Source organism: Ranitomeya variabilis, chromosome 4 (genome assembly GCF_051348905.1).
Source record: "Ranitomeya variabilis isolate aRanVar5 chromosome 4, aRanVar5.hap1, whole genome shotgun sequence".
Lineage (NCBI taxonomy): Eukaryota > Metazoa > Chordata > Amphibia > Anura > Dendrobatidae > Ranitomeya > Ranitomeya variabilis.
This window is the reverse complement of record NC_135235.1, coordinates 81657581-81683985: the sequence shown is the minus strand read 5'-3', so window position 1 is coordinate 81683985 and position 26405 is coordinate 81657581. Positions and strand designations below refer to the sequence as shown.

General features: G+C 44.6%; 1 protein-coding gene across 3 annotated transcripts in view; it reads left to right on the top strand.

The window, feature by feature from the left end:
- BICC1 (BicC family RNA binding protein 1) overlaps positions 1-26405 on the top strand; it is a 260245-nt gene that overhangs the window by 202735 nt on the left and 31105 nt on the right. For all 3 annotated transcript variants that reach the window (XM_077258861.1, XM_077258864.1, XM_077258863.1), the window contains exons 4-11: positions 1571-1650; positions 3551-3709; positions 8935-8988; positions 13038-13232; positions 17583-17834; positions 20452-20583; positions 21023-21197; positions 21724-21885. In XM_077258861.1, the coding sequence (XP_077114976.1) occupies positions 1571-1650; positions 3551-3709; positions 8935-8988; positions 13038-13232; positions 17583-17834; positions 20452-20583; positions 21023-21197; positions 21724-21885 (1209 nt within the window). The remainder of the gene's footprint in view (positions 1-1570; positions 1651-3550; positions 3710-8934; positions 8989-13037; positions 13233-17582; positions 17835-20451; positions 20584-21022; positions 21198-21723; positions 21886-26405) is intronic.

Here is a 26405-nt window from a genome sequence, read left to right as displayed (position 1 = left end):
TAGTCGGCTCTAAATTTGCCCCACCTCTGTGTAATTTTGTAAAGTAAAAAAAAAGACAAATTTCCCAAGTCACATTGTCGGCTGTTAACATTTCGATTGTAAAGTCATAACAATTCAGATATGAAACCTTATTCAAGTAGCCAAAGTATGAAGGGGAAAAAATATTTTTCTATATTTATACTATATTGTATTGTTGTCGGGATGGGGGGCATCCCCTTGAGATAAGTCTATTGCTTAACTTTTATTACCCAATTTGGGCTGTATTCCTGTACCCAGTGTATAACTTTTCTACTATGGGCAGTTTTGCATATTTACTCATGTCTGACATTTTATAGATATACTGTGTCTCTAGGGTCATACACATATACCATGCCATTTATTTAATTCATGACCTCCTACCAATCTGATTGCCTCTATACCCTTTTCTATTGGACTATAAGGTTTTTTTTTATCTCCCCATATACATAAGTAATTATTTTGAGGCTATAACTTCAAGCCATTCTCTTTGCACAACTTATAGAGACTTTGATTATCATATTTAGGGGTGATTACAACATATAGAGATCACCTGTTTGGAACATTGAGCTATATCCCTGCACTGCTCTGTTGACTAGACGCGCAGCATTTTATATCGATACTTTGCACTTAAGCACTTTATTTGGGTGTTGGTGGTGGCTTGTTTAGGGAATTCTTTGAAAGCCAGGGAGGGCTAGTTGATGTGGAGCAGGGGCACCATTTCGTACATCAATGGTGGCAACCTCCGCTGCTGAGAAGGGACATACAGGGTGATACACATCCTATCTTTCCTAGGCCTTTCCTAGATGTAACTTGCTCGTGCCAAACACTACGTGTTTATGGTAAATTTCATCCCAGACTGCATTTTTCTGGGTTAACCAGTACCTGACCCTCTTATGCCCATTTTATTACAAATTAGGTTTGTTTTTTTTGTTTTTTTTAATACATACCAATACGTTTTTTTAAGGGGTTCTTTTTTTCCTTTGGTTTTCTTATTGTATGGCTATACGTAAAGTATTAAAAACCAAAGTTGAACAGTCCTAAAGTTGTAAATCCGTGTTTTTTGTTTTGTTTTTCTACCGTCGTAATGTGCAACGTACAGGGTTTGGAAGTGATAAAGTGTAATTATGAAGTGTCGTTTTGTTTGTGTTTTTTTGCTTCTAAAAGCTTAAAATAAGAAAAAAAAATTGCTAATTTCTGATTATCAAGCATGTCCTTCATACGGTTTAAATATTATTTCATCTGCTTCCTAGACACAAAATTATACTCCAGTGCGTGCGGTGCCTGGAAGAAAACTCTGCCTCAGGTCTTCATTATCATACCATCCCCTTCCCTTCTGTGTCACAGGGCTCTTTGACATGTAATGGTGGCCCTAGAAGCCTGCGCCGTGCAATAACGTGATTATACGCATCTTATCTGCCCTTTTACGGGCCTTGGCTTTGTCCTTCACCGGCGCCTCTATTATAGAAATATATGTGTGAACTGAACTTAATTCAATATATTTGTGTGTATTTTTTGCTTTTTTAACTACATAACCTATTAATTCTGTTTCCAGACCCACATATAAAAGTATCTGGAAAGAAGGAAAATGTGAAGGAAGCCAAAGAGCGGATAATGTCTGTATTAGATACAAAGGTAAATTAGATTCTAAACAATGAATTGTGGATTCCTTTTTTTTTAGGTTAATGTTTCCGTTCTACTATCGCGGTTCAGAAGATAGGACTTATTTAGAAGATGTCTAACTTTTAGAAAGTGCAAGCTTAGACTAGACAGTCTTAGAATGTGCCATATTTTTCAGTGTCTCATGTTGGTTGATAAATTTGGCTCATTTATACACTGTCTATTCCACATTTTCACAATTGTTAGTTTGCGTGTTTACTTTGCTTCAAAATTTGTGTACCAACGCTGAATATATTATCTAATTCACACTCCTTTCCTGACCGGTTGCTGAAAGGCCACAGGATCTTAATGCTCAAAAAAGAGGCTACAGTGCATAGTAAATATGGCGCAAAGCATGCATTGACACAAGTTAAGTCAAAATTCTGGCGCTTGTAGCCTAGAACAGCAGCCACAGCGTGCCCAATGTCAGGATTAACAAGTCATAGGAAAACATGGGTTATGGGGTCTAGCACAGAGCAGTTATTGGAGTTGGTGGCAGATTATACATAAGAGTGTATGATGATTTAAGGAAATGTTGGATTCAACCAGCTCATTCCCTCAACTATTCATTACTAGTCTTGGAACAAAATGAAACGGCACGTCAACTCTTCAAAATAGCCGCTAAATTGGAATTGAAGACTGTACATAGTGCTGTTTAAATGGGCGACACTATTATTAGACAATCAAGTGGTTGTATTTATGCAGTAATGTGTTTAGCTTTCCTAACGATCTGTGGTTGTCATTTTAATATCTACAGTGCTTAATTACAAGCGGACATTGTTGTAAGCTACCTACAAATTGTTCTAGCTCTACACATTATAACGTGACTAAACTAGGTATCGCAGTCCTGCATCTTTACTATATTGAGAACTTAACAGCCGAACCTACAAATGTACCAGCCATGTATTTTCTGTGTACACTGAAAATTGCTTTATGCCTTTGAGACTCGGCTATTAAATAGGAGGGTTTAGAATAAGATGGCTTAGTAGACCCAACTTCATGATGGAAGCCTCCATAAAACGCACTCCACTTTGGTCAAGTGGGAATGACAATGAGGGTAATCAACCTAGGTAGTCCTCTTAAAGAACAAAAATGTGTTCTTAACCTATTCACTGTCCTAGACCCTAGGTGAGTTATGTTCCGATCATTAATAAGTTCCTATTATGTGCTAGACCTTTATGAACTGAATATTTTGAACCCTGTATTAGTGATGAGTGAGTATACTCATTGCTTGGGTTTTCCAGATCACGCTCGGGTGATCTCCGAGTATTTGTGACTGCTCGGAGATTGTTTTCCTTGCCTCAGCTGCATGATGTACGGCTGCTAGCCAGCTTGATTACATGTGGGGGTTGCTAAGGAATCCCTACATGTATTCCAGCTGTCTATCAGCTGTAAATCATGCAGCTGAGGCAAGGAAAACTAAATCTCAAAGCACTTACAAATACTCAGAGATCACACGAGCGTGCTCTGGAAAAACCAAGCAACGAGTATACTCGCTCATCACTATTGATGAGCGAACGTGCTCTTATAGGGTGTTTTCGGAGCATACTCAGGTGTTATCTGAGTATCTTGGGCGAGCTCGGATAATATGTTAGAGTCCCTGCAGCTAGATATTTTGTCTGTTAATACCCGCAACACATGTGGGGATTGCCTGTTTTAGGCAATCCCAAACATGCCGCCTTGACTCTAACATATTATCCGAGCTCACCCAAGATACTCGAACTCCCGAGCATGCTCTAACACCCTGTCTGAGCACGTTCGCTCATCACTACACTGTATATGTAAATGACATCCTTCACAACTTTAGACCCTGAATGCCAGTGGATGACATTTCTGATGCTGTATAATAACTTACATTTTTTTGTTCTTCTTTTAGAGTAACAGAGTTACTTTAAAAATGGACGTCTCTCATACTGAGCACTCACATGTTATCGGTAAAGGTGGGAACAACATCAAGAAGGTCATGGAGGAAACCGGCTGCCACATACATTTTCCTGATTCCAACCGAAACAATCAAGCTGAGAAAAGTAACCAGGTACGGATTTTTATTTTACTGCCAGCCACCACTTTATGGATGAAAGCAGCTGTGACTCTCTGCTCTTGTACCTACACATTAATGGTAGGCAGGCTCTGCGGAAGCTGCACTTGTCCTGCCTTGCTCCTTCTCTGGTGTACAATGCTTAGAAAACAATCCTGTTTTATTCCTTTTTATTTTTTTTTGGGTGGGAGGGCGATTTAAAAAACCAACTATTGTATTGCATTTTTTTGATGGAGGGACAGTATCTTAGAACTGACATGCTTGTTTCAGCTAGTCTACTTCTACATGCAGCAAGATTTCTTATTGTGGTTAGTTGAATTTGAGAAATGTTTTCAAGAATTGTGGCTACATTTTGTCTATGGGAAAAACCAGAAGACTACAGACAATTTGTGGTTACACAAGCATGTCACAAAAAACAGCTATATTGCACAACATGAGACAGTTTGGACTGTGCTTTATTATTTATTCAGACAAAATATTTCCTACAGCTTGTAGACAATGTGTTTATTTTTTGTCCTCAAAATTAATTTATCCAATGTGAGAGAGGTCGCTCTCTCAGAACAAGGTGTGGTCTGATTATGGTTTCCATCTCATTACAACTTCTACTCCAATGAATAGAGATTGCATCCTCACTCCTGGACTGAAAACCATGAGTGAGTCAGCAGTGACATCATACGACCAGACGGAGAAGATCCCAGGGCACTAGACTTCTTCTGATGTGGAGCATATGTGATCATACTTAATGCAGAATAAGGTTCTTCTAGGAGTGGAGCGCCCTTAGCAATTATCTATTCAGTACACAGAAGATAACATGCATTTATCTGCGGTTATAACTTTATTTGGATGTTATAGTTCTGAGCTTTAATTTGCAATCTTAAAACCTGAACTAATTGGCCATCAAGGACAGAGTTTCCCATTTCAGTCCTCAGGTAATTCAGCAGGCCATTAACTCTGGGTTTCCATGTGGCTTGAACTTAACGTGCAGCTGGGTGAAGTTTCTTGAGGGAAACACAGAATTGGATATAAAAGCGAGAAGTACAAATTGTTCCTTCTTGTTTTCTCCACTTTTTATCCTTTCCGGAGTTGAAAGTTTGCATCGATAACACTGGTCAACAGCATTTTTGGTGCCAAAGATATTTCATCGAATTTAGGGTATTTTTGGGGTGCTGATTCTGAATATGTCATCAGTTTTGCCAGATTGGCTCAAGTTTTTGAGATTTTTGGTATCTTATTTATAGCACTTGTTGGTAAATGCGACGCATCATCTCATTAATTTCTTTGGATTAGTACTTGAACTGAGCAGTTCTCAATATAGTTTTGTGTTAATTAGTGTTCTAAAAGTTTGTTCATAGCTTGATTTTTGCACTAACTTTATGTTGTTGTCTGTTTTCCAGTGAAAAGCATGAACTCATCAAGAAGAAGTTGTCTTAACGATCCAGACTCATTCTGTTACATTTGTGGTGAATACACACTGCCAAAACATAGAAGAAACATAACAGACTTCGTAAAAAAAGTGTATTTTGCCTATTTTGGGGTTATGCTTGGGGACCAAGACAAGTTTTGGGCACCACACATAGTGTGCAAAGCATGTATCGAATTATTACGAAAATGGAGCAAAGGACAAAGAAAAAGCTTCAAATTTGGTGTTCCAATGGTGTGGAGAGAGCCAAAAAATCATCATGATGACTGTTATTTATGGTAAACACAGGTACAGGCACATCTTCACAATGAGGGACAGGCCTTCTTGCAGATTCCATGTTACTCCCATTTTCGTTTCTTATGCTTATTGAATCCTTGCACTTGCACTGCACAGAAATAACAGTCATCATGATGATTTTTTGGCTCTCTCCACACCATTGGAACACCAAATTTGAAGCTTTTTCTTTGTCCTTTGCTCCATTTTCGTAATAATTCGATACATGCTTTGCACACTGTGTGGTGCCCAAAACTTGTCTTGGTCCCCAAGCATAACCCCAAAATAGGCAAAATACACTTTTTTTTACGAAGTCTGTTATGTTTCTTCTATGTTTTGGCAGTGTGTATTCACCACAAATGTAACAGAATGAGTCTGGATCGTTAAGACAACTTCTTCTTGATGAGTTCATGCTTTTCACTGGAAAACAGACAACAACATAAAGTTAGTGCAAAAATCAAGCTATGAACAAACTTTTAGAACACTAATTAACACAAAACTATATTGAGAACTGCTCAGTTCAAGTACTAATCCAAAGAAATTAATGAGATGATGCGTCGCATTTACCAACAAGTGCTATAAATAAGATACCAAAAATCTCAAAAACTTGAGCCAATCTGGCAAAACTGATAGCATATTCAGAATCAGCACCCCAAAAATACCCCAAATTCATTAAAATATTTTGGACACCAGAAAAAAAATTTTTTTTTGTTGACCTGTGTATAATTGCATGTGTGAATCCCACTTTCAAGATTACATAAATGGTCTGCTTTTGGGCCATGACATAGTGTCTCTCTTCTTAATGGATTGTCTGTTATGGCTGATTATCAACACGGTTTTCTAGAGGTGAATGAGTCCAATATACTACGTCTGATCCATTTCTTCCTTTGGTATCACAACATATTATACATCACGCAGGTGAATTGTGATATGGCTAAAGCAGCTTGGTAATTGGTAGGGGCAGCTGCAATTTATTAAAGTTGAGTTTTTTTTTTTTTTTTATACTGTGCTGGCTCGCTCAACATAGTGTGTGCGCGTGCTGGCACGCTCAGTCTGGCTTGTGTGTGCGCATGCTGGCTCGCACAGTGTGTACGTGCGTGCTGGCTCGCTCAGTGTGTGTGTGCGTGCGTGCTGGCTCGCTCAGTGTGTGTGTGTACACGCACTGGCTCGCTCAGTCTGGCTTGTGTGTGCGCATGCTGGCTCGCTCAGTGTGTGTGTGTGCGCACACTGGCTCTCTGGCTTGTGTGTGCACATGCTGGCTCACTCAGTGTGTGTGTGTGTGTGTGTGTGTGTGTGTGTGTGTGTGTGTGTGTGTGTGTGTGTGTGTGTGCGCGCGCGCGTGCTGGCTCGCTCAGTGTGTGTGCGTGCTGGCTCGCTCAGTGTGTCTGTGCGTGCTGGCTCGCTCAGTGTGTGTGTGTGTGTGTGTGCGTGCTGGCTCGCTCAGTGTGTGTGTGTGCGTGCTGGCTCGCTCAGTGTGTGTGTGCGTGCTGGCTCGCTCAGTGTGTGTGTGCGTGCTGGCTCGCTCAGTGTGTGTGTGTGTGCGTGCGTGCTGGCTCGCTCAGTGTGTGTGTGTGTGTGCTGGCTCGCTCAGTGTGTGTGCGTGCGTGCTGGCTCGCTCAGTGTGTGTGTGTGTGTGCTGGCTCGCTCAGTGTGTGTGTGCGCGTGCTGGCTCAGTCTGGCTTGTGTGTGCTCAGTCTGGCTTGTGTGTGCGCATGCTGGCTTGCACAGTGTGTACGTGCGTGCTGCCTCGCTCAGTGTGTGTGCGTGCGTGCTGGCTCGCTCAGTGTGTGTGTGCGTGCGTGCTGGCTCGCTCAGTGTGTGTGCGTGCGTGCTGGCTCGCTCAGTGTGTGTGTGCGCGCACACTGGCTCTCTGGCTTGTGTGTGCACATGCTGGCTCACTCAGTGTGTGTGTGTGTGTGTGTGTGCGCGCGCGCTGGCTCGCTCAGTGTGGCTGTACGTGCTGGCTCGCTCAGTGTGTGCGTGCTGGCTCGCTCAGTGTGTCTGTGCGTGCTGGCTCGCTCAGTGTGTGTCTGTGCGTGCTGGCTCGCTCAGTGTGTGTGTGTGTGTGCGTGCTGGCTCGCTCAGTGTGTGTGTGTGTGTGTGTGTGTGTGTGTGTGTGTGTGTTTGCGTGCTGGCTCGCTCAGTGTGTGTGTGTGTGTGTGTGTGTGTGTGTGTGTGTGCGCGCGCTGGCTCGCTCAGTGTGTGTGTGCGCGCGTGCTGGCTCGCTCAGTGTGTGTGTGTGTGTGTGTGTGCACGTGCTGGCTCGCTCAGTCTGGCCTGTGTGTGTGCACGTGCTGGCTCACTCAGTGTGTGTGTGTGTGTGTGTGTGTGTGTGTGTGTGTGTGTGTGTGTGTGTGTGTGTGTGCGCGCGCTGGCTCGCTCAGTGTGGCTGTACGTGCTGGCTTGCTCAGTGTGTGCGTGCTGGCTCGCTCAGTGTGTCTGTGCGTGCTGGCTCGCTCAGTGTGTGTCTGTGCGTGCTGGCTCGCTCAGTGTGTGTGTGTGTGTGCGCGTGCTGGCTCGCTCAGTGTGTGTGTGCGTGCTGGCTCGCTCAGTGTGTGTGTGTGTGTGTGTGTGTGTGTGCTGGCTCGCTCAGTGTGTGTGTGTGTGTGTGTGTGTGTGTGCGCGCGCGCTGGCTCGCTCAGTGTGTGTGTGTGCGCGCGTGCTGGCTCGCTCAGTGTGTGTGTGTGTGTGCTGGCTCGCTCAGTGTGTGTGTGTGTGTGTGTGTGTGTGTGTGCACGTGCTGGCTCGCTCAGTCTGGCCTGTGTGTGTGCACGTGCTGGCTCACTCAGTGTGTGTGTGTGTGTGTGCGCGCGCTGGCTCGCTCAGTGTGGCTGTACGTGCTGGCTCGCTCAGTGTGTGCGTGCTGGCTCGCTCAGTGTGTCTGTGCGTGCTGGCTCGCTCAGTGTGTGTCTGTGCGTGCTGGCTCGCTCAGTGTGTGTGTGTGTGCGCGTGCTGGCTCGCTCAGTGTGTGTGTGCGTGCTGGCTCGCTCAGTGTGTGTGTGTGTGTGTGTGTGTGTGTGTGCGCGTGCTGGCTCGCTCAGTGTGTGTGTGTGTGTGTGTGTGTGTGCGCGCTGGCTCGCTCAGTGTGTGTGTGTGCGCGCGTGCTGGCTCGCTCAGTGTGTGTGTGTGTGCTGGCTCGCTCAGTGTGTGTGTGTGTGTGTGTGTGTGTGTGTGTGTGTGTGTGTGTGTGCACGTGCTGGCTCGCTCAGTCTGGCCTGTGTGTGTGCACGTGCTGGCTTGCTCAGTGTGTGTGTGTGTGTGTGTGTGTGTGTGTGTGTGTGTGTGTGTGTGTGTGTGTGTGTGTGTGTGTGTGTGTGTGTGTGTGTGTGTGTGTGCGTGCGTGTGTGTGTGCGTGTGTGTGTGTGCGTGCGTGCGCTCGCTCGCGTAGTCTGGCCTGTGTGCGCACGCTGGCTCGCTCTGTGTGTGCGCGTGCGCTGGCTCGCCCTGTGTGTGCGCGCCCTGGCTCGCTCACTGTGGCCACTGGCTTGCTCACATAATCTCATTTGACAAATTTAATTTCTCATTGCAGGTGTCAATTGCTGGGCAGCCTGCTGGAGTCGAATCTGCAAGAGTAAGAATACGAGTAAGTTTTTGTGTAGTTTTTTATTGTATTAATGTACAGCGTTACACATCACTCTTTACTTATTGGCTAAAAAGCGTCTTGTCACCTGTACTCTCTCTTCATGTCATGTTCTGTATAGGATGCCCAGATGGGGGGCTGTCATGTTGAAATACAAGCTATTCCCTACACACTTATTAGCTTTATTAAATTGTATGAGCAGCCGCAAGGATCACACTCCTAATTCTTTTCTGCTACTAAGAAATGCTAAGAGGGGTCACATGAACTCATCTGCACTCTGTTTGGTAGTCACCCACCCACGAGCGCTTAGTCCAGCATCTTAAAGTGGCTGTGTCCTTTCTATCAGAACCTCTAAATCCTCCTGCAGTTTATTTAAAAAAAATTAAAAAAAATCAACAAAAAACGCACTTTGATTGTCTCCAGTCCACGGAGTCTCTGGCGCTGCTCCCAATGTCCGGTATTGGCTGTGGTGCTGATGTCACTGAGACAGTGCAGGGCTAATCTGTGAGCTCAGCAGCTCTGCCCCTTATGAATGGATGAAGTGCACCCTCAGAGCTGCTTGTGTTGGCTCCACAGTCCATACCGGACACTGGGAGCAGTGCTGGAGACTCAGCGGTGGACCTGGGGATGGTGAGTAAATTGCTGTTTGGTTTTTTTTTGTCTTTTTTTAAGGGACAACCCCTTAATATGCTGAAATACAGTGTACGGTCACGTGAAAGAGGCACTTAAGCTTTTATTAACGTCTTAATGACAAAACCACATTTTTTAAAATCTTATGTCACTTAATGTAGTAATTACTCTGAATGCTTCCACGTATTCCAGTCATTTTTAGACCTTTTTTCGTGGCACATTATATTTTATGATGGTAAATTTAGATTGATATGTTTAGTTTATTTACAAAAATATCATAAATTTTACAGTTATTTTTTTTTTTTTTTCATTTCTTCAAGGCAATTTACAAAATGTATTTTTCTAGTGACCTATTTAGTTTTTAAGTGACTTTGGAGCCTAAATATTGGGAAAATCCCAAACGTGATGCCATTTTAAAAACCGCATCAGTCAATATGTTAATTTAAGGAGTTAATGCAAACTGGCATGACAGGAATGAAAAATGTTATTTTTACCTCCTGAATGTTGCTAACTTCTGAACTGGTCACTATAACCGCCAAACTCTAGGGCCGTTATTTGGCCGTGAATTGCCATAGGAACCATCAGGACCACACAATCGTGAGTGAGCAGCCAGGACACTGGAGCCCCCACACTGTTAGCCATTTAGATGCCGTAGTCTCAATTGACAGCAGTATCTAAGGGGTTAAATGGCCATGGTCAGTGCCAACACCAATCGTGACTGATAGTTAATAAATTGCAATCTGTGATCTTCAGTCATTTTCAGACAATCTGATATGAAGAGTGCAGCTTAATCCAAATTACAGCTATAGGTTTCCCTTGTGGCCATCCCCCACCTCTGTCATCTAGATTGGATGTGAGCTCTGTGTATTCAGGGCCCTGCTGTCTTCACTTTCTTTCGCACACCTCCAGTGCTGATCATTCTCTTTCCATATTTTCCTCCATTATTTCCCCTTTCTCCACTGCAGCTCTGTGTACAACCACTTTTCTCCTGCAATCTCAAACACTGATAGGAGGGGAGAAGGAGCACTGTTCCCCACTCCCTTCTCACAGCATGAGTCTCACACAAATCCAGAATGGTATGTACTGCTAGTGCAGCCCTCCTGCTGTTTTCCACTGGACTATATTTTCTGCGTACTGGTCCAGTGTGTCCCAGACTCCAGTCCTCACAGCGCCCAACAGGTTGTTTTCAGGATTTCCATAGTGTTGCACCGAGGAGAGAATTCCCGATGCCTTGATGATACTTCATTCACCTGTTTATTCATGAGATCCTGAGAACAAGACCTGTTGGGGCCTGTGAGGACTGGAAGTTGGGATAAGCCGAGTTACTAAATAAGGAGCAAATTGAAATTGTGTATTAATATTAAAAGTCCGAAATGTTATAGGGCGATATGTCAGATCTAGAAATCGCCATTTTAACAGCTACCATAGGCTATACCAGCCATGCAATGGGGATTAGTACTCAAACTACTACATGAATAAAATAGCTTTTTTTTTGTTTGTCTTTTCTCCATTCTTAAATCTCAAGATCTGTCTTAAGCTCTACAAGTTTCTACATTTTTTTTTTTTTTTGTCCTGGCATTTCCAGTAATCATTAGATTTTCCAGTCTTATTTGAAGCCGCATCTCCTTGCTCGGTGCACGGATGCCCTACAACATCTGATTAGAGGTTTCTTTGACTGGGTGAATACCATTGTGCTGTTTTGGAAAAGAAATCCTCTTCTATGATGGTTTGGCTGTTTTTAGTGACATATTTCAGATTTCCTCCGTTGCTTTGTGGTTTTCATCTCATCAGTGTTTGAGACGTTTTCTAGTCCAGACTAAACCACCTTTCTGCATGCAGCTATTTAATTCATCATTTATTACTGATCGCCTGCTGACTGCTAAAGTACACACCGGCAGAAGTAGTGAAAGATTATTTGCTTTAGATCTGGCATTTATGTCCCATCTAACATTCCTTGGCCCGGATTTGTGCACCGCAGCACTCATTCATATAGTCATTAAAAAGTAAGAAAAACAGCTCTGGGGTCTGCACAGCAATGCTGTGTTTTCAGATTTGTATATTTGCACTATGTCTTACTACCCAACATTACTTGGCGTATATAGGATGTATTGCTCTGCTGCACATTACAATTTTCAGCAGTTGCTCCTTTGGAAACCAATCTCATAACCCTCAGCGGTAAAACCTGCACCCCTGCTATTATGATACTGTTCATGGTCAAACCTCAACACTCGCCTGCCCCAGGTCCCCTGACCCAAACTGCCTCCATATGTCACCTTGATGATGTTCAGGTCAGGCGACCCGTGGTCAGTCTGGGTATTACCGACCAAGCATAACCTTATGATATGGATCTGTGAATTTAGCCCACATCCTGTTTTGGTGTTTTCGAAACATACCCAGTTTTGAAGGAGCTTATTCAGGACAATACCAAGCCTTAGCCTAGGCCTATAACATGACATCAGTTATAGGCCCATGCAACCTCCCAACCAGACACTGCAGAAATATCCTGTGTGGACTAACTGGAATAATAGCCCATGTGCTTGAGAAACCTTGGCTAATTCAGCATTGTATGTGTCCAATATACTGCATTTTTCTTGTTCTGTATACTTGGTTAAATTATATTTGCACTTGCTCAGTTAGGTTGTTACGGTAAATGTATACGTTTGCTACCCAAATGTGTGCATATAACCTGAAGAATTGCATTTAGGAATTGCTGCAGGCTTGACGCTGTGTATTTATGCAGCATCAAACCCGCAGCGGACAGATGTTACAGCATAGTGGCTGGGATTTCTAGAAACCACATGTCCACTATGCGTCCATAGTCACCTGTGGATCACCCACGGACCCGGACATGTGGCGCGTCTTTACAGACAGCAGCATGTCAATTTCTCTTACATAGACTCTAGAAATTAAAACAATAAAAAGTATTGAATGTGGTAAATCCACACGGTTCAGTGACCACATGTGGATTTACCTGCGTTCAATAGACAGCAGCCCTTTGGAAGCAGCGAACATGCACTGTGTCCAAAGCGCTGCTACTTCTTGATCGTGGCAACCTAGCCTTATAGTAAAAAGGACAATAGAAAAATGTCTGCATCAACAATCACAAAGAATTATCTTAAATAAATTAATATTTAAGATTATTCTTTGGCAGTTTCATGACTCACAGTTCTCCTTAGTTATATGATCATGATTTGAGTCGCCATTAGTATGTTTGGTTATTATTTATAACTGATGTTCTGTTGGTATATCAACAATCACAAGTTGCATAAAAGTGGACATTTGCTTGATACTTTTGTTTTACGGTATTCTCCCTCAACTTAATGTGACCTTGCCTTTAACATGGTGTTTTCTGCAAAAAATATATATATTTTGTTCATGCATACTAAACTGTTGCTTTTTTTTTTTTACTTTGCCTCCTGCAGGAGCTGCTGCCGTTGGTGTTAATGTTCGATTTGCCCATAGCGGGAATTCTGCAGCCAATTCCTGATCCGAACTCGCCCACAATTCAGCACATTTCCCAAACCTACAACATTACGGTTTCATTCAAGCAGCGCTCAAGAGTCTACGGTGCTACTGTGATTGTAAGGGGCTCCCAGAATAACACCAGTGCTGTTAAGGTAATTCTCTCGGATCCATTTGTCAGAAGGCATTTACCCGAAAGCCTTTCTATGAATTGGGCCCCTCTGTAAGCAGCCAGGTTCATTCTGCAATCACACTTATGTTTTTCCAGCTGCGAAATAGCTCATCCTGAAAGGAGAATTTGCGTAAACCATTGTGAGGGTTCATGTCAGTGTCACATACTGATGTGTGCTACTACTCCAGTGCTTAAACCCTACACATGGCATCAGAACACTAATGAAATGAACCTCCTGGCATTAAAAAGGTTCAAAATGCTCCATCATGTTAATGTGCGGGATCCGTGGAGCCGCATCTGGTGGATTTCCTCTCCAGTGACGCTGTTGGTTTAAACAAGTTAAATAAAGTTCATATTGGAGTGTAATGAGACTGATAAAGGGATTGTAGAACGAGGGGCATGGCTGAACTGTAAACTTGTGTGCGTGTCCATGTAACACTTACCTTACTTCATTACATTGATTTCTCTGTTCTCCTATGTACAATCTTACGTATTCTAGTAATGAGCAGCCAGAGCTGGATTCACAATTCTGCTTGAAAGTTGACCCGAACTACTTTTCCCCCATATTATAGTGACAGTTATTTATCTTTATTTTTTGTACATCACATAACCTGTTGTAAAAGACCATGGCACCAAATTTCAGTTGTTTCTTTACTTTTCAAATGTAATTTTCTTCTTTTTAGAAACTTTAGTATTAGCTCCTTATTCTATATACGTTTTGTGCCACTTTTTGTAATTCTTAAATCTTTTTTTTTTTTTTTTTTTCCATTCTTCCCCTCAACTTTGCTTATCCAGATCATGAGGATTTTTATTTACCTATATAGCGCCATTAATTCCACAGCGCTGTACAGACATTATAATCACTGTCCCCATTGGGGCTCACAATCTAAACTCCCTATCAGTATGTCTTTGGAGTGTGGGAGGAACCCGGAGGAAACCCATGCAAACACAGGGAGAACATACAGACTCATGGCCGATGTTGTCTTTGGTGGAATTTGAACTCTGCACCCCAGCGCTGCTAGGCTGCAGTGCTAACCACTGAGCCACCGTTACTTGGCCACATTCATGAAATGTGACTTGCGAGGGTTTCATTTTGTGGGCATAACTTGCGACCGTCCCTGCTAGGAGTAAGGTTTCTGTAGGATTTTTCAATTTGGCTTTTTTTTTTTTTTTTAATAATTTTGCAAGGTTTGGTGCTAAAAAGTCCCAAAAACTGGTTGAACGCAAAAATAAAGAGCAAATTTGAAGAATTTGGTACAAAAGTCAGTCCATGCCACAAGGCAAAAAAAGCAATATCAATAAGCGCTGCGGAATATGTTGGCGCTATATAAATAAAGATTATTATAAATGGCAAATGATCTGTTCCTTTATGTACAATAGATTTGACAGAACACAAAGTCCCTTTTTCATTATTTTGCAGATTTTACAATGGTGTTTTTTTTTTTTTTTTTTTTTTTGTGCTGGCAGATTTGATACAATCTTCATCAAAATGCACCCCTTTTGTTATATTTGTGCCGTAATGAATTTGGCACAAATATAAAAATGCCTTGAAATAAAACTTTTTATCCCATAAAGACCCAAAAGGCATGATCATCAGGGCAAAGTGTCTCGTCTGTTTAGTAATTTACCTCGATCTTGCAGTTGAAGGCAATGCCACATTACTTGCAGTTGTTTCCAGTTTTACCGTGCACATTGTATACATTCCAGATGCGGACACATCTTCTATCCATATACTAATTCTACCCCCTTACTGTTCAAAATCAGCTTCCATCAGAAATTATTTATTTTATATAGCACCATTGATTCCATGGTGCTGTACATGAGAAGGGGTTACATACAAATTACAGATATCACTTACAGTAAGCAAACTAACAATTACAGACTGATAGAGGGGCGAGGACCCTGCTCTTGCGGGCTTACATTCTACAAGATGGTGGGGATAGAGACAACAGGATGAGGGTTGTAGGAGCTCCTGTGTTGGCGAGCGGTAGCTTCGGTAGTGGTGAGGAGGCAGCGGGGTCAGTGCAGGCTGTAGGCTTTCCTGAAGAGATGGGTTTTCAGGTTCCGTTGGAAGGATCCAAATGTGGTTGATAGTCGGAAGTGTTGGGGCAAAGAATTCCAGAGGATGGGGGATATTCGGGAGAAGTCTTGGAGGCAGTTGGGTGAGGAGCGAATAAGTGTGGAGGAGAGAAGGAGGTCTTGGGAGGACCGGAGATTACATGAGGGAAGATATCGGGAGATTAGTTCAGAGATATATGGAGGAGACAGGTTATGGATGGCTTTGTAGGTTAGTATTCGTAATTTGAACTGGACACGCTGAGGGAATGGGAGCCAGTGAAGAGATTTGCAGAGGAGTAGCGAGGAGAGAGATGAATTAGTCAGGCAGCAGAGTTAAGGATGGACTGGAGAAGTGCAAGGGTGTTAGCAGGGAGGCCACAGAAAAGGATGTTGCAGTAGTCAAGGTGGGAGATGATGAGGGCATGCACAAGCATTTTAGTAGATTGATGGTTGAGGAAAGGAAGGATTCTGGAGATATTTTTGAGCTGGAGGTGACAGGAGGTGGAAAGAACTTGGTGCGGTTTGAAGGACAGGGCAGAGTTGAGGGTTAATCCGAGGCAACGGACTTCCGGTACGGGGGAAAGCGTTATGTCGGTAATTGCGATAGGTAGGTCAGATAAGGAAGATCTATGAGATGGAGGAAAGATGATGACTTCAGATTTGTCCACATTGAGTGTGAGGAAGCGAAAGGAGAAGGAGGAAATAGCTGATAGACACTCCGGTATTCTGGACAGCAGAGAGGTGACGTCTGGGCCAGAAAGGTAAATCTGAGTGTCATCAGCATAAAGGTGGTACTGGAATCCATGGGACTTGATGAGTTGTCCCAGGCCAAGTGTATAGATTGAGAAGAGTAGGGGTCCTAGAACAGAGCCTTGGGGGACTCCAACAGAGAGAGGGTGGGATGAGGAGGTAGTGTGAGAGTGTGAGACGCTGAATGTGCGGTTGGAAAGGTATGAGGAGATCCAGGATAGGTCGAGGTCTTTGCTGCCAAAGGAGGAGAGGATCTGTAGTAGGAGGCAGTGGTCAACTATGTCGAAAGCAGAGGACAGGTCTAGAAGGAGGAGTACAGAGTATTGTCCGTTCGCTTTGGCTGTAAGTAGGTCGTTAGTAATTTTGGTCAGGGCTGTCTCAGTTGAGTGGTGGGTCGGAAACCAGATTATAGCTTGTCAAAGAGCAAGTTAGATGAGAGTAGGGGGGAAAGATCAGTATGGACGTGCTGCTCCAGGAGTTTGGAAGCGAATGGCATCAGCGATATTGGGCGATAGCTGGACATAGCTGTTGGATCAAGGGTTGGCTTTTTAAGGATAGGCGTGATTATGGCATGTTTGAAAGCAGAAGGGAAGGTGCCAGAAGTTAGTGATAGGTTGCCGAGGTGGGTTAGGGATGGGATAAGATTGGTGGTGGGGTTGGGGAGGAGATGGGATGGGGTTGAGCGCGCAAGTGGTGAGGTGCAATTTGGAGAGGAGACAATTAAGCCCCCCTTCTATGATGTTGGATAGGAGGTTATGGGGTTTGGGAATTGGTCTGGTATACAAAGGGGTTGTGGTGGTTGAACAATGAAGACTTGCCTTGTTTAGGTGATCTTATTTTTAAAGTGTGTGGCAAAGTCCTCAGCAGAAATGAGGGAGGTTGGAGGGGGCAGTGGGGGGCGGAGGAGAGAGTTAAAGGTTTTGAATAACTGTTTGGAGTTTTAGGATAGGGAAGATTCAAGGGTTGCTGGGAGGTCTTCGGTGAATTTTCACATTGGATTATGTACACTTTGTTTTCTAGCTAAGTTAGTAATACAAACACTTTATTGCCTTCTCCTCCAATAAATACATGCAGCAGTTATGTTCTTTGGACTATGTAAAAACATGGATACTAAGTAAACTGTATAGTTTTACAGAGGGCTTTAACATGGGCTCGAATTCTGTAATCATCTAAAGATGTAACAGATGTTAAGGCTCTCATTTTTACAAATACATAGAAATCTCTTGGTATGTTGTATGGAATTCTAGAAGTGATATTTGAGCTACATGTCATGTTTAAGTGGCGCATCTTATTACTAAAAGCTCCAAGATGTAAACATTTCTGTCTGTAAATATACGCACGCACATATTTTTTAGTGGGATTACATTTGGTAAGTTTTTGATATTAATTGCTTGGGTTTTAGGAAAGAACCACAGGACCCACACTTCCCCAGCTAGTTTCCCTCATGGCCATGTTTTTACAAGAAGTTTAAGGTCAGTCTGATTTGATGTGGTAGTTTGACATCTTTTGATTTTGTTTTTGATAGGAAGGTACTGCACTATTGCTGGAACATCTTGCTGGTAGCCTTGCCAATGCGATACCGGTCAGCACACAATTGGATATAGCTGCACAACATCACCTCTTTATGATGGGCCGAAACGGTGGCAATATCAAGCACATCATGCAACGAACTGGTGCTCAGATCCACTTCCCAGATCCCAATAACCCTCTGAAGAAGTCCACAGTCTACCTCCAAGGCACCATCGAGTCAGTCTGCTTGGCCAGACAGTATCTCATGGTAGGCATCTTTTATGGGTTTGATTATCTTGGGGTCGTTACATGTCCAACATTTATATATGCAGAACTTTGACTTAAAGCCTTGAGCCAGAATCCAATCGGTAGGTCTTGTTGAGATCAGTAGTGAACTATCAAGATACAGTCCATTTTACATTATTCTTATAGAATTGTACTTTACATTGTATGTACAGTTGTGGCCAAAAGTATTGACACCCCTGCAATTCTGTCAGATAATACTCAGTTTCTTCCTGAAAATGATTGCAAACACAAATTCTTTGGTATTATCTTCATTTAATTTGTCTTAAATTAAAAAACACAAGAAGAATTGTCCTAAAGCCAAATTGGATATAATTCCACACCAAACATAAAAAAGGGGGTGGACAAAAGTATTGGCACTGTTCGAAAAATCATGTGATGCTTCTCTAATTTGTGTAATTAACAGCACCTGTAACTTACGGCATCTAACGGGTGTTGGCAATAACTAAATCACACTTGCAGCCAGTTGACATGGATTAAAGTTGACTCAACCTCTGTCCTGTGTCCTTGTGTGTACCACATTGAGCATGGAGAAAAGAAAGACCAAAGAACTATCTTGAGGACTTGAGAAACCAAATTGTGAGGAAGCATGAGCAATCTCAAGGCTACAAGTCCATCTCCAAAGACCTAAATGTTCCTGTGTGTACCGTGCGCAGTGTCATCAAGAAGTTTAAAGCCCATGGCACTGTGGCTAACCTCCCTAGATGTGGACGGAAAATAAAAATTGACAAGAGATTTCAATGCAAGATTGTACGGATGTTGGATAAAGAACCTCGACTTAGGGTACCGTCACACAGTGGCACTTTTGTCGCTACGACGGTACGATCCGTGACGTTCCAGCGATATCCATACGATATCGCTGTGTCTGACACGCAGCAGCGATCAGGGACCCTGCTGAGAATTGTACGTCGTAGCAGCTCGTTTGGAACTTTCTTTCGTCGCTGGATCTCCCGCTGTCATCGCTGGATCGTTGTGTGTGACAGCGATCCAGCGATGCGTTCACTTGAAACCAGGGTAAACATCGGGTTACTAAGCGCAGGGCCGCGCTTAGTAACCCGATGTTTACCGTGGTTACCAGCGTAAAAGTAAAAAAAAAAAAAAAAAACAGTACATACTTACATTCCGGTGTCTGTCCCCGGCGTTCTCCTTCTCTGCACTGTGAGCGCCGGCCGGCCGGCCGGAAAGCGAGCACAGCGGTGATGTCACCGCTGTGCTTTTCGGCTGGCACAGACACAGTGGAGAGAAGCAGAACGCCGGGGGACAGACACCGGAATGTGAGTATGTAGTGTTTGGGTTTTTTTACTTTTACGCTGGTAACCACGGTAAACATCGGGTTACTAAGCGCGGCCCTGCGCTTAGTAACCCGATGTTTACTCTGGTTACCCGGGGCCTTCGGCATCGTTGGTCGCTGGAGAGCTGACTGTGTGACAGCTCCCCAGCGACCACACAACCACTTACCAACGATCACGGCCAGGTCGTATCGCTGGTCGTGATCGTTGGTAAATCGTTATGTGAGACGGTACCCTAACATCCAAACAAGTTCAAGCTGCCCTGCAGTCCGAGGGTACAACAGTGTCAACCCGTACTATCCGTCGGCGTCTGAATGAAAAGGGACTGTATGGTAGGAAACCCAGGAAGACCCCACTTCTTACCCCGAGACATAAAAAAGCCAGGCAGGAGTTTGCCAAAACTTACCTGAAAAAGCCCTAAAGCGTTTTGGAAGAATGTTCTCTGGTCAGATGAGACAAAAGTAGAGCTTTTTGGGCAAAGGCATCAACATAAGTTTACAGGAGAAAAAAAGAGGCTTTCAAAGAAAAGAACACGGTCCCTACAGTCATACATGGCGGAGGTTCCCTGTTGTTTTGGGGTTGCTTTGCTGCCTCTGGCACTGGACTGCTTGACCGTGTGCATGGCATTATGAAGTCTGAAGACTACCAACAAATTTTGCAGCATAATGTAGGGCCCAGTGTGAGAAAGCTGGGTCTCCCTCACAGGTCATGGGTCTTCCAGCAGGACAATGACCCAAAACACACTCCAAAAAGCACTAGAAAATGGTTTGAGAGAAAGCACTGGAGACTTCTAAGGTGGCCAGCAATGAGTCCAGACCTGAATCCCATAGAACACCTGTGGAGAGATCTAAAAATGGCAGTTTGGAGAAGGCACCCTTCAAATATCAGGGACCTGGAGCAGTTTGCCAAAGAAGAATGGTCTAAAATTCCAGCAGAGCATTGTAAGAAACTCATTGATGGTTACCGGAAGTGGTTGGTCGCAGTTATTTTGGCTAAAGGTTGTGCAACCAAGTATTAGGCTGAGGGTGCCAATACTTTTGTCTGGCCCATTTTTGGAGTTTTGTGTGAAATGATCAATGTTTTGCTTTTTGCTTCATTCTCTCTTGTGTTTTTTCATTTAAGACAAATTAAATGAAGATAATAATACCAAAGAATTTGTGATTGCAATCATTTTCAGGAAGAAACGGAGTATTATCTGACAGAATTGCAGGGGTGTCAATACTTTTGGCCACAACTGTATGTGACTATATAGAATTGTGTTTATAATATTACTCGTTTTTATTACTTTCATAGGGATGTCTCCCACTAGTTCTGATGTTTGACATGAAAGAAGAGATTGAGGTAGAGCCACAATATATAACGCAACTCATGGAGCAGTTAGATGTGTTCATCAGCATAAAACCAAAGCCTAAGCAGCCAAGTAAAGTAAGTTTCAAGGAATAAAGTGATGACTTAGAGGAATTTTCCACCTGTTTTTTTTTTTTTTGGTAATATATTCAGCCTCCATCTCCATTACTGGTCTGGGATCTCTGCCACTCGTTTAATTTATCAAGGTATCCTAAGCCTGGCCATCATCTTTCACAGCAGTGAAGCTCTTGTCTGGGAAATAATTCTTCATCTAATCAAGAGTTTGTTCTAAATTGTAGTCTGGTATTGTAGAATCTGGCACTCTGAAGTTTTTGCTTGTAAATTGAAGAACTTATGGAAATTTTAATAAAGTGTATTTTAAACATTTATATAGTTGTGAATTAAAGTATATTCTTTATGTAGATTATTTATACGGTCAAGAGATCATTATGAACAAAGGAGGTTTTTTTTAAATGACAGATCTCAATGTAATTATATTTTCACATTTCCCTTTCAGTCAGTGATTGTAAAAAGCGTGGAAAGAAATGCCTTAAATATGTACGAAGCCCGAAAGTGCCTTCTTGGACTTGACAGCAGTGGAGTGGCCATTACAAGCCAGTCTACATTATCTTGTCCAATGCCTTTTCATGGCCTGGATATACTGACAGCAGGTTTGGGACTTACTGGATTAGGTGAGTGAAGGCGTACATTTTGTAAAAAAATTTTATAATGCTAGATTTCATTGTTCGTGTGCATCATGCTATATGATCTTTGTAGTAAACCCACACAGCTTAGGAAAAGTAGATATAATAACTGGAATAGGAGTGGATAAATGTCTGCTCTCATCACTACTTGGTTTGCTTTTTTCTGAAAACTTACAGAACCATTTACATAAGTGTTGGTGAATTATATTGGTGCTAAATGTAAACTTTACTTTACAAGGTTTTACACTATGTAATAGGCAAGCTAATATTTGCAATATTAAAAGCTTATTGCGCTGAATAACAGTGCTCGCTTTCTAGGGAGGTGGGAACACACTGTTCTTTCAATAAACTTTATACAGTCCCAGAGAACCTATTTAATATCAGATTAATTAATGATGAAATATTTCCACATTACACAGAAAACTTTAGACCTCAACGAGATTTCTTAAATACACAGAGGAAACGTAATGTATTTTTTACACTTCTAATAATGCTCATTTTATGTCTTCTACAGGTCTCCTGGGCCCCAATGCTCTCTCGGTTAACTCCTCCACAGCCCAAAATACTCTGCTGAATGCCCTTAACAGTTCGGTCAGTCCTCTACACAGCCCCAGTTCGGCTGCACCAAGTCCAACACTCTGGGCAACGTCATTAGCGAACACTACTAGCGCTGCAGGTGACTGAAACACTGCCACATTCTGAATTTTCAGTTTTACTAGGTGTACAGCTGATATTAATTGGAGAATTGTTGGAAAATTTTGCTAAAAATGTTGATACGATTGCATACAATCTGTATTCTCAAGCTCCTTGTTTTGCCTTATGTAATGGGTATTTCAGTTGTAGGTTAAGAATATGAATAATGATCTCTACAGGTTAAAAAGTAAAAGATCATTGAAGGAGAGCAAGCCTAAAAATTGTCACCTTTGCCTCCTAAAAAAAAAAAAAGTATATTTCTTTATCGCCTCTCATTGGGGGACACAAAAACCATGGGTGTATGCTGCTGCCACTAGGAGGCTGACACTATGCGGAAAAAAAAAGTTAGCTCCTCTTCTGCAGTGTACACCCCACCGACTGGCATTATACTCTCCAGTTTAGCTTTAGTGTCAGTAGGAGGTGGACACGGGTCTTTCATTAGACCCTTATCTACCTCAATGTGCGTTGTTTCTTTTCAGGTTTTTCCGGAGGGATACAGGGTGAACAGTCACACCTGTAGTCCCATAACATGGACTATGAGTACGGCGTGTACTGCCGCCCCGTATCCTCATAGATCCCTCTCCAGGACCAAGAGCCTAGCACACAAGTGTGCTTAGAAGTCCGGTCCTGGCTCCGTCCCCCACCCACTTGCCCACCAGAGCCTGTCGGTTGGAGGAGACGAGGACGTCCATCACAGTTCCGTGGACGTCTCATTCCCCTCAGGTTTGGAACTGCGTGGGATGTTTAGGTGAGCATTTCCCCTAAATTTTCCCAGCTCTTCCCCTGCTCTCCCTCGCAGTGTGGGGGAGTAGAAGTCCCTAAATGCGCTGCTCGATTTTCTTATGGCGGCGCTGACCTTTATTGTTAATAGGGATCCCAGGGGCACCAACACGAGCAGTCTCTCCTAGCGCGGTGGCCCTTCAGGCCGCCGCGCTTCCTCCTGAGCTATCCCCTTCATCAGGGCCTCAGTGCTCTCCCTGCAGCCGCACTGCTCGGCGGCCGCAATGTCTCTTACATGGGCATCCCTGCAGCCGCAATGCGTCCTGTGCCTGCCAAGGCCGCCGCGCTACTTACTCCCTGCGGGCTTCGGCGCCGCGATCCTCTCTCCGGCGGCGGCCTCTAATTTAGGTCCCGGCTCCGGCCGGGGCCTACTTCCGGCGCTGCGACCCCGACACTTCCGTTCTCCGCAGAGCCTTCTTTTCTGGGGGCACAGCACACCATCTGCGCAGATTGCAGCACCAGAGGCCGCAGGGCAGGAGCTCCACTTTTTTCTCCGGAGATCCACCGCAAGCGGGACATCCAGGCCGGCAGCAACCTGGTATCCTTTTTCTCGTCTGCCGTGAGTAGCTCTGAACTGCAGACTGACACACTCCTCTGCCCCACTGTCCCCTAACCCGCTGGCATTTTCTTCAGGGACCTCTTCAATATGTCTAACTCTAAAGGGGGCCGCTCTCGTCCTCCTACTTCTTCCTCTTCTGTCTTAGTCAAGTACTTTGCATGTTCGTCCTGTAACAGCAAACTTCCCTCAGGTCAGTCCTCTCCGCTCTGTCAGGCCTGCAGCAACCCGATTGTTCCCACCGCCCAGGAGCCAATCCGCCTGAGAGTGATACCCCCATCCCAGGCTGGGCTTCCTTTCTGTCACAATCGGTGGCCGATCTAACATGGGTGTCTCAAACCCTGGTGTCTGTGCTGGACCGAGTACCTCTGCAGACCCCCGCAGTAGCCAGCGGGTCGCAGAAGCCTCCGCCCGAGCCTTCCTTGATTAGCCGCAAAAGGTCCAGACAGGAACTTTCGGAGGATGTTTCGGAGCTGGATTCGAACCAAATCGCTACCATGAGGGATATGGTTCAGAATCTCATTGGAGCGATAAATCTAACCTGTGGCATCAAGGAGTCCTCTACGGAACCCGCAGATCAGGCTGTTTTGTTTAGACGGGCTAAACCACCTTCCAAGTTTTTCGCTCCTCACCCGGACTTCGAGGAGATTATGACCAGAGAAAGAGAACCCGACCAGAGGCTTTCAGAGAGGAAAGCGACTTGGCGTTTTATATCCCTTTTCTCCGGAGCTCACCGCTAATTGGACTGCTTCTCCTTCGGTGGACCCTCCAGTTTCCAGACTGTCCACCAACACGGTCCTCCCACTGTCCAGCGGAGCATCTCTGAAGGATTCTAACGATAGTCATAGAATCTTTCACAAAGTCAGCCTTTGAAGCGGCCTCAGCTAGTCTTTGCCCGGCCTTTGCTTCCACTTGGGTTTCAAAATCCATATCCAAATGGGCCAAACAGCTCCGTCAGGGCATTCTGGACGGGGTTCCATCCGGACAGCTGGTGGAACTTGCCATCCAGATTTCTCACGCGGGTGAATATCTGGTCTCCGCCTCCCTGAACGCCGCGTCTTGTGCGGCTCAGGCGTCCAGCAACGCGGTTGCCATCCGCCGGACCGTTTGGCTTAAGGACTGGCAGGCGGATTTGTCTTCTAAAAAGTCCCTTACCAGCCTGCCTTTTCAGGAGTCTCGTCTCTTTGGTTCTAAGCTGGACCAAATCATTAAGGACGCTACAGGGGGCACAAGTTCCCTTCTTCCCCAGGCCAAGCCTCGTCGCCCTCCTCCTCGACGTCAATTTTGGTCTTTTCGGCCTTTTCGTCGCTTCACGGCATCAAATTCCTTCTCCTAGCAGCAACGGAGGCCACAGGCACGTCAAGAGAAGAAGACGGTATCCTTTAGGCCCACTCCTTCCTGGCGTCCTCGCTACTCCCAGGGTAGATCCTCCAGGACTGGAAGAACCACCTCGGCATGACTCTCAGCTAGTCGTCAGCCCACCTCCCAGGCTGGGCGTCCGTCTCCTCTTCAGGGACGTCTGGATCTTCTCAGTAGAGGACGCATGGGTCAGGGAAGTTGTATCCTCGGGATACAAGATAGAGTTCGTTTCACGTCCCCGGGATCGTTTTTTCGAATCCCGACCTCCAAGAGATCCCGCTCTAGTTCCGGGTTTCTTCGCAGCCATCACTTCTCTTCTCAACGCCGGGGTAATTGTTCCCGTCCCAGAAAAAGAACGGTTCACAGGTTTCTATTCAAACCTTTTTGTGGTACCAAAAAAAGACGGCAGGGTGCGTCCCATTCTGGATCTCAAATTGCTGAACAAGAGAGTTCGTCTGAAGCACTTCAGGATGGAATCCCTTCGTTCAGTAATTGCTTCCATGGAGGCTCAGGAATTCCTGTGTACCATAGATATTCAGGACACCTACCTCCATGTTCCGATATTCCTGGGACATCACCGATACCTGCGCTTTGCAGTGCTTCAGGAACATTTTCAGTTCGTCGCCCTGCCGTTCGGTCTTGCAACCGCCTCAACAGTTTTCACGAAGATCATGGCGGCGCTGATGGCCATCTTGAGGGTCAGAGGCCTGGCTCTGTTTCCATACCTCGACGACATCCTCATCAAGGCTCCGTCCTTTTCTCAGGCCCACGAAAGCCTGTCCATCGTTCTCGACACCCTAGCCCGTTTCGGGTGGCTGGTCAACCGGAAGAAGTCCTGCCTTATTCCTTCTCAGCGCATCATCTTGCTGGGCATGGTCTTCGACACTCGTCAGACCAAGGTCTTTCTTCCCGAAGACAAGAGATCCATTCTTCGTCGGGACATACGCGTGCTCCAGGGCCATCGGTCTCCCTCCTTCCGATCGGCCATGAATGTTTTAGGGAGGATGGTAGCAACATTGGAAGCGATTCCCTTCGCCCAATTTCACTCGCGACTAGTGTTGAGCTATACCTTTCCGATACTTGAAAGTATCGGTATCGGATAGTATCGGCCGATACCCGAAAAATATCGGATATCGCCGATACCCGATACCAATACAAGTCAATGGGACACAAGTATCGGAAGCTATCCTGGATGGTTCCCAGGGTCTGAAGGAGAGGGAACTCTCCTTCAGGCCCTGGGATCCATATTCATGTAAAAAATAAAGAATTAAAATAAAAAATATGGATATACTCGCCCGTCCGGCGGCCCCTGGACCTTACCGATTGTAACCGGCAGCCTCCGTTCCTAAGAATGAGGAGTTTAGGACCCTCGATGACGTCGCGGCTTTTGATTGGTCGCATGCCGCTCATGTGACCGCTCACGCGACCAATCACAAGCCTCGACGTCATCGCAGGTCCTAAACTCCTCATTCTTAGGAACGGAGGCTGCTGGTTACAATCGGTAAGGTCCAGGGGCCGCCGGACGGGTGAGTATATCCATATTTTTTATTTTAATTATTTATTTTTTACATGAATATGGTTCCCAGGGCCTGAAGGAGAGTCTCCTCTTTTCCAGACCCTGGGAACCATACACTGGGAACTTCCGATTCCGATTTCCGATACCACAAAAATATCGGAACTCGGTATCGGAATTCCGATACCGCAAGTATCGGCCGATACTTGCGGTATCGGAATGCTCAACACTACTCGCGACCTCTTCAGCAAGCCATCCTGTCTGTGGAACAGGTCGGTCTTCTCCCTAGACCGCC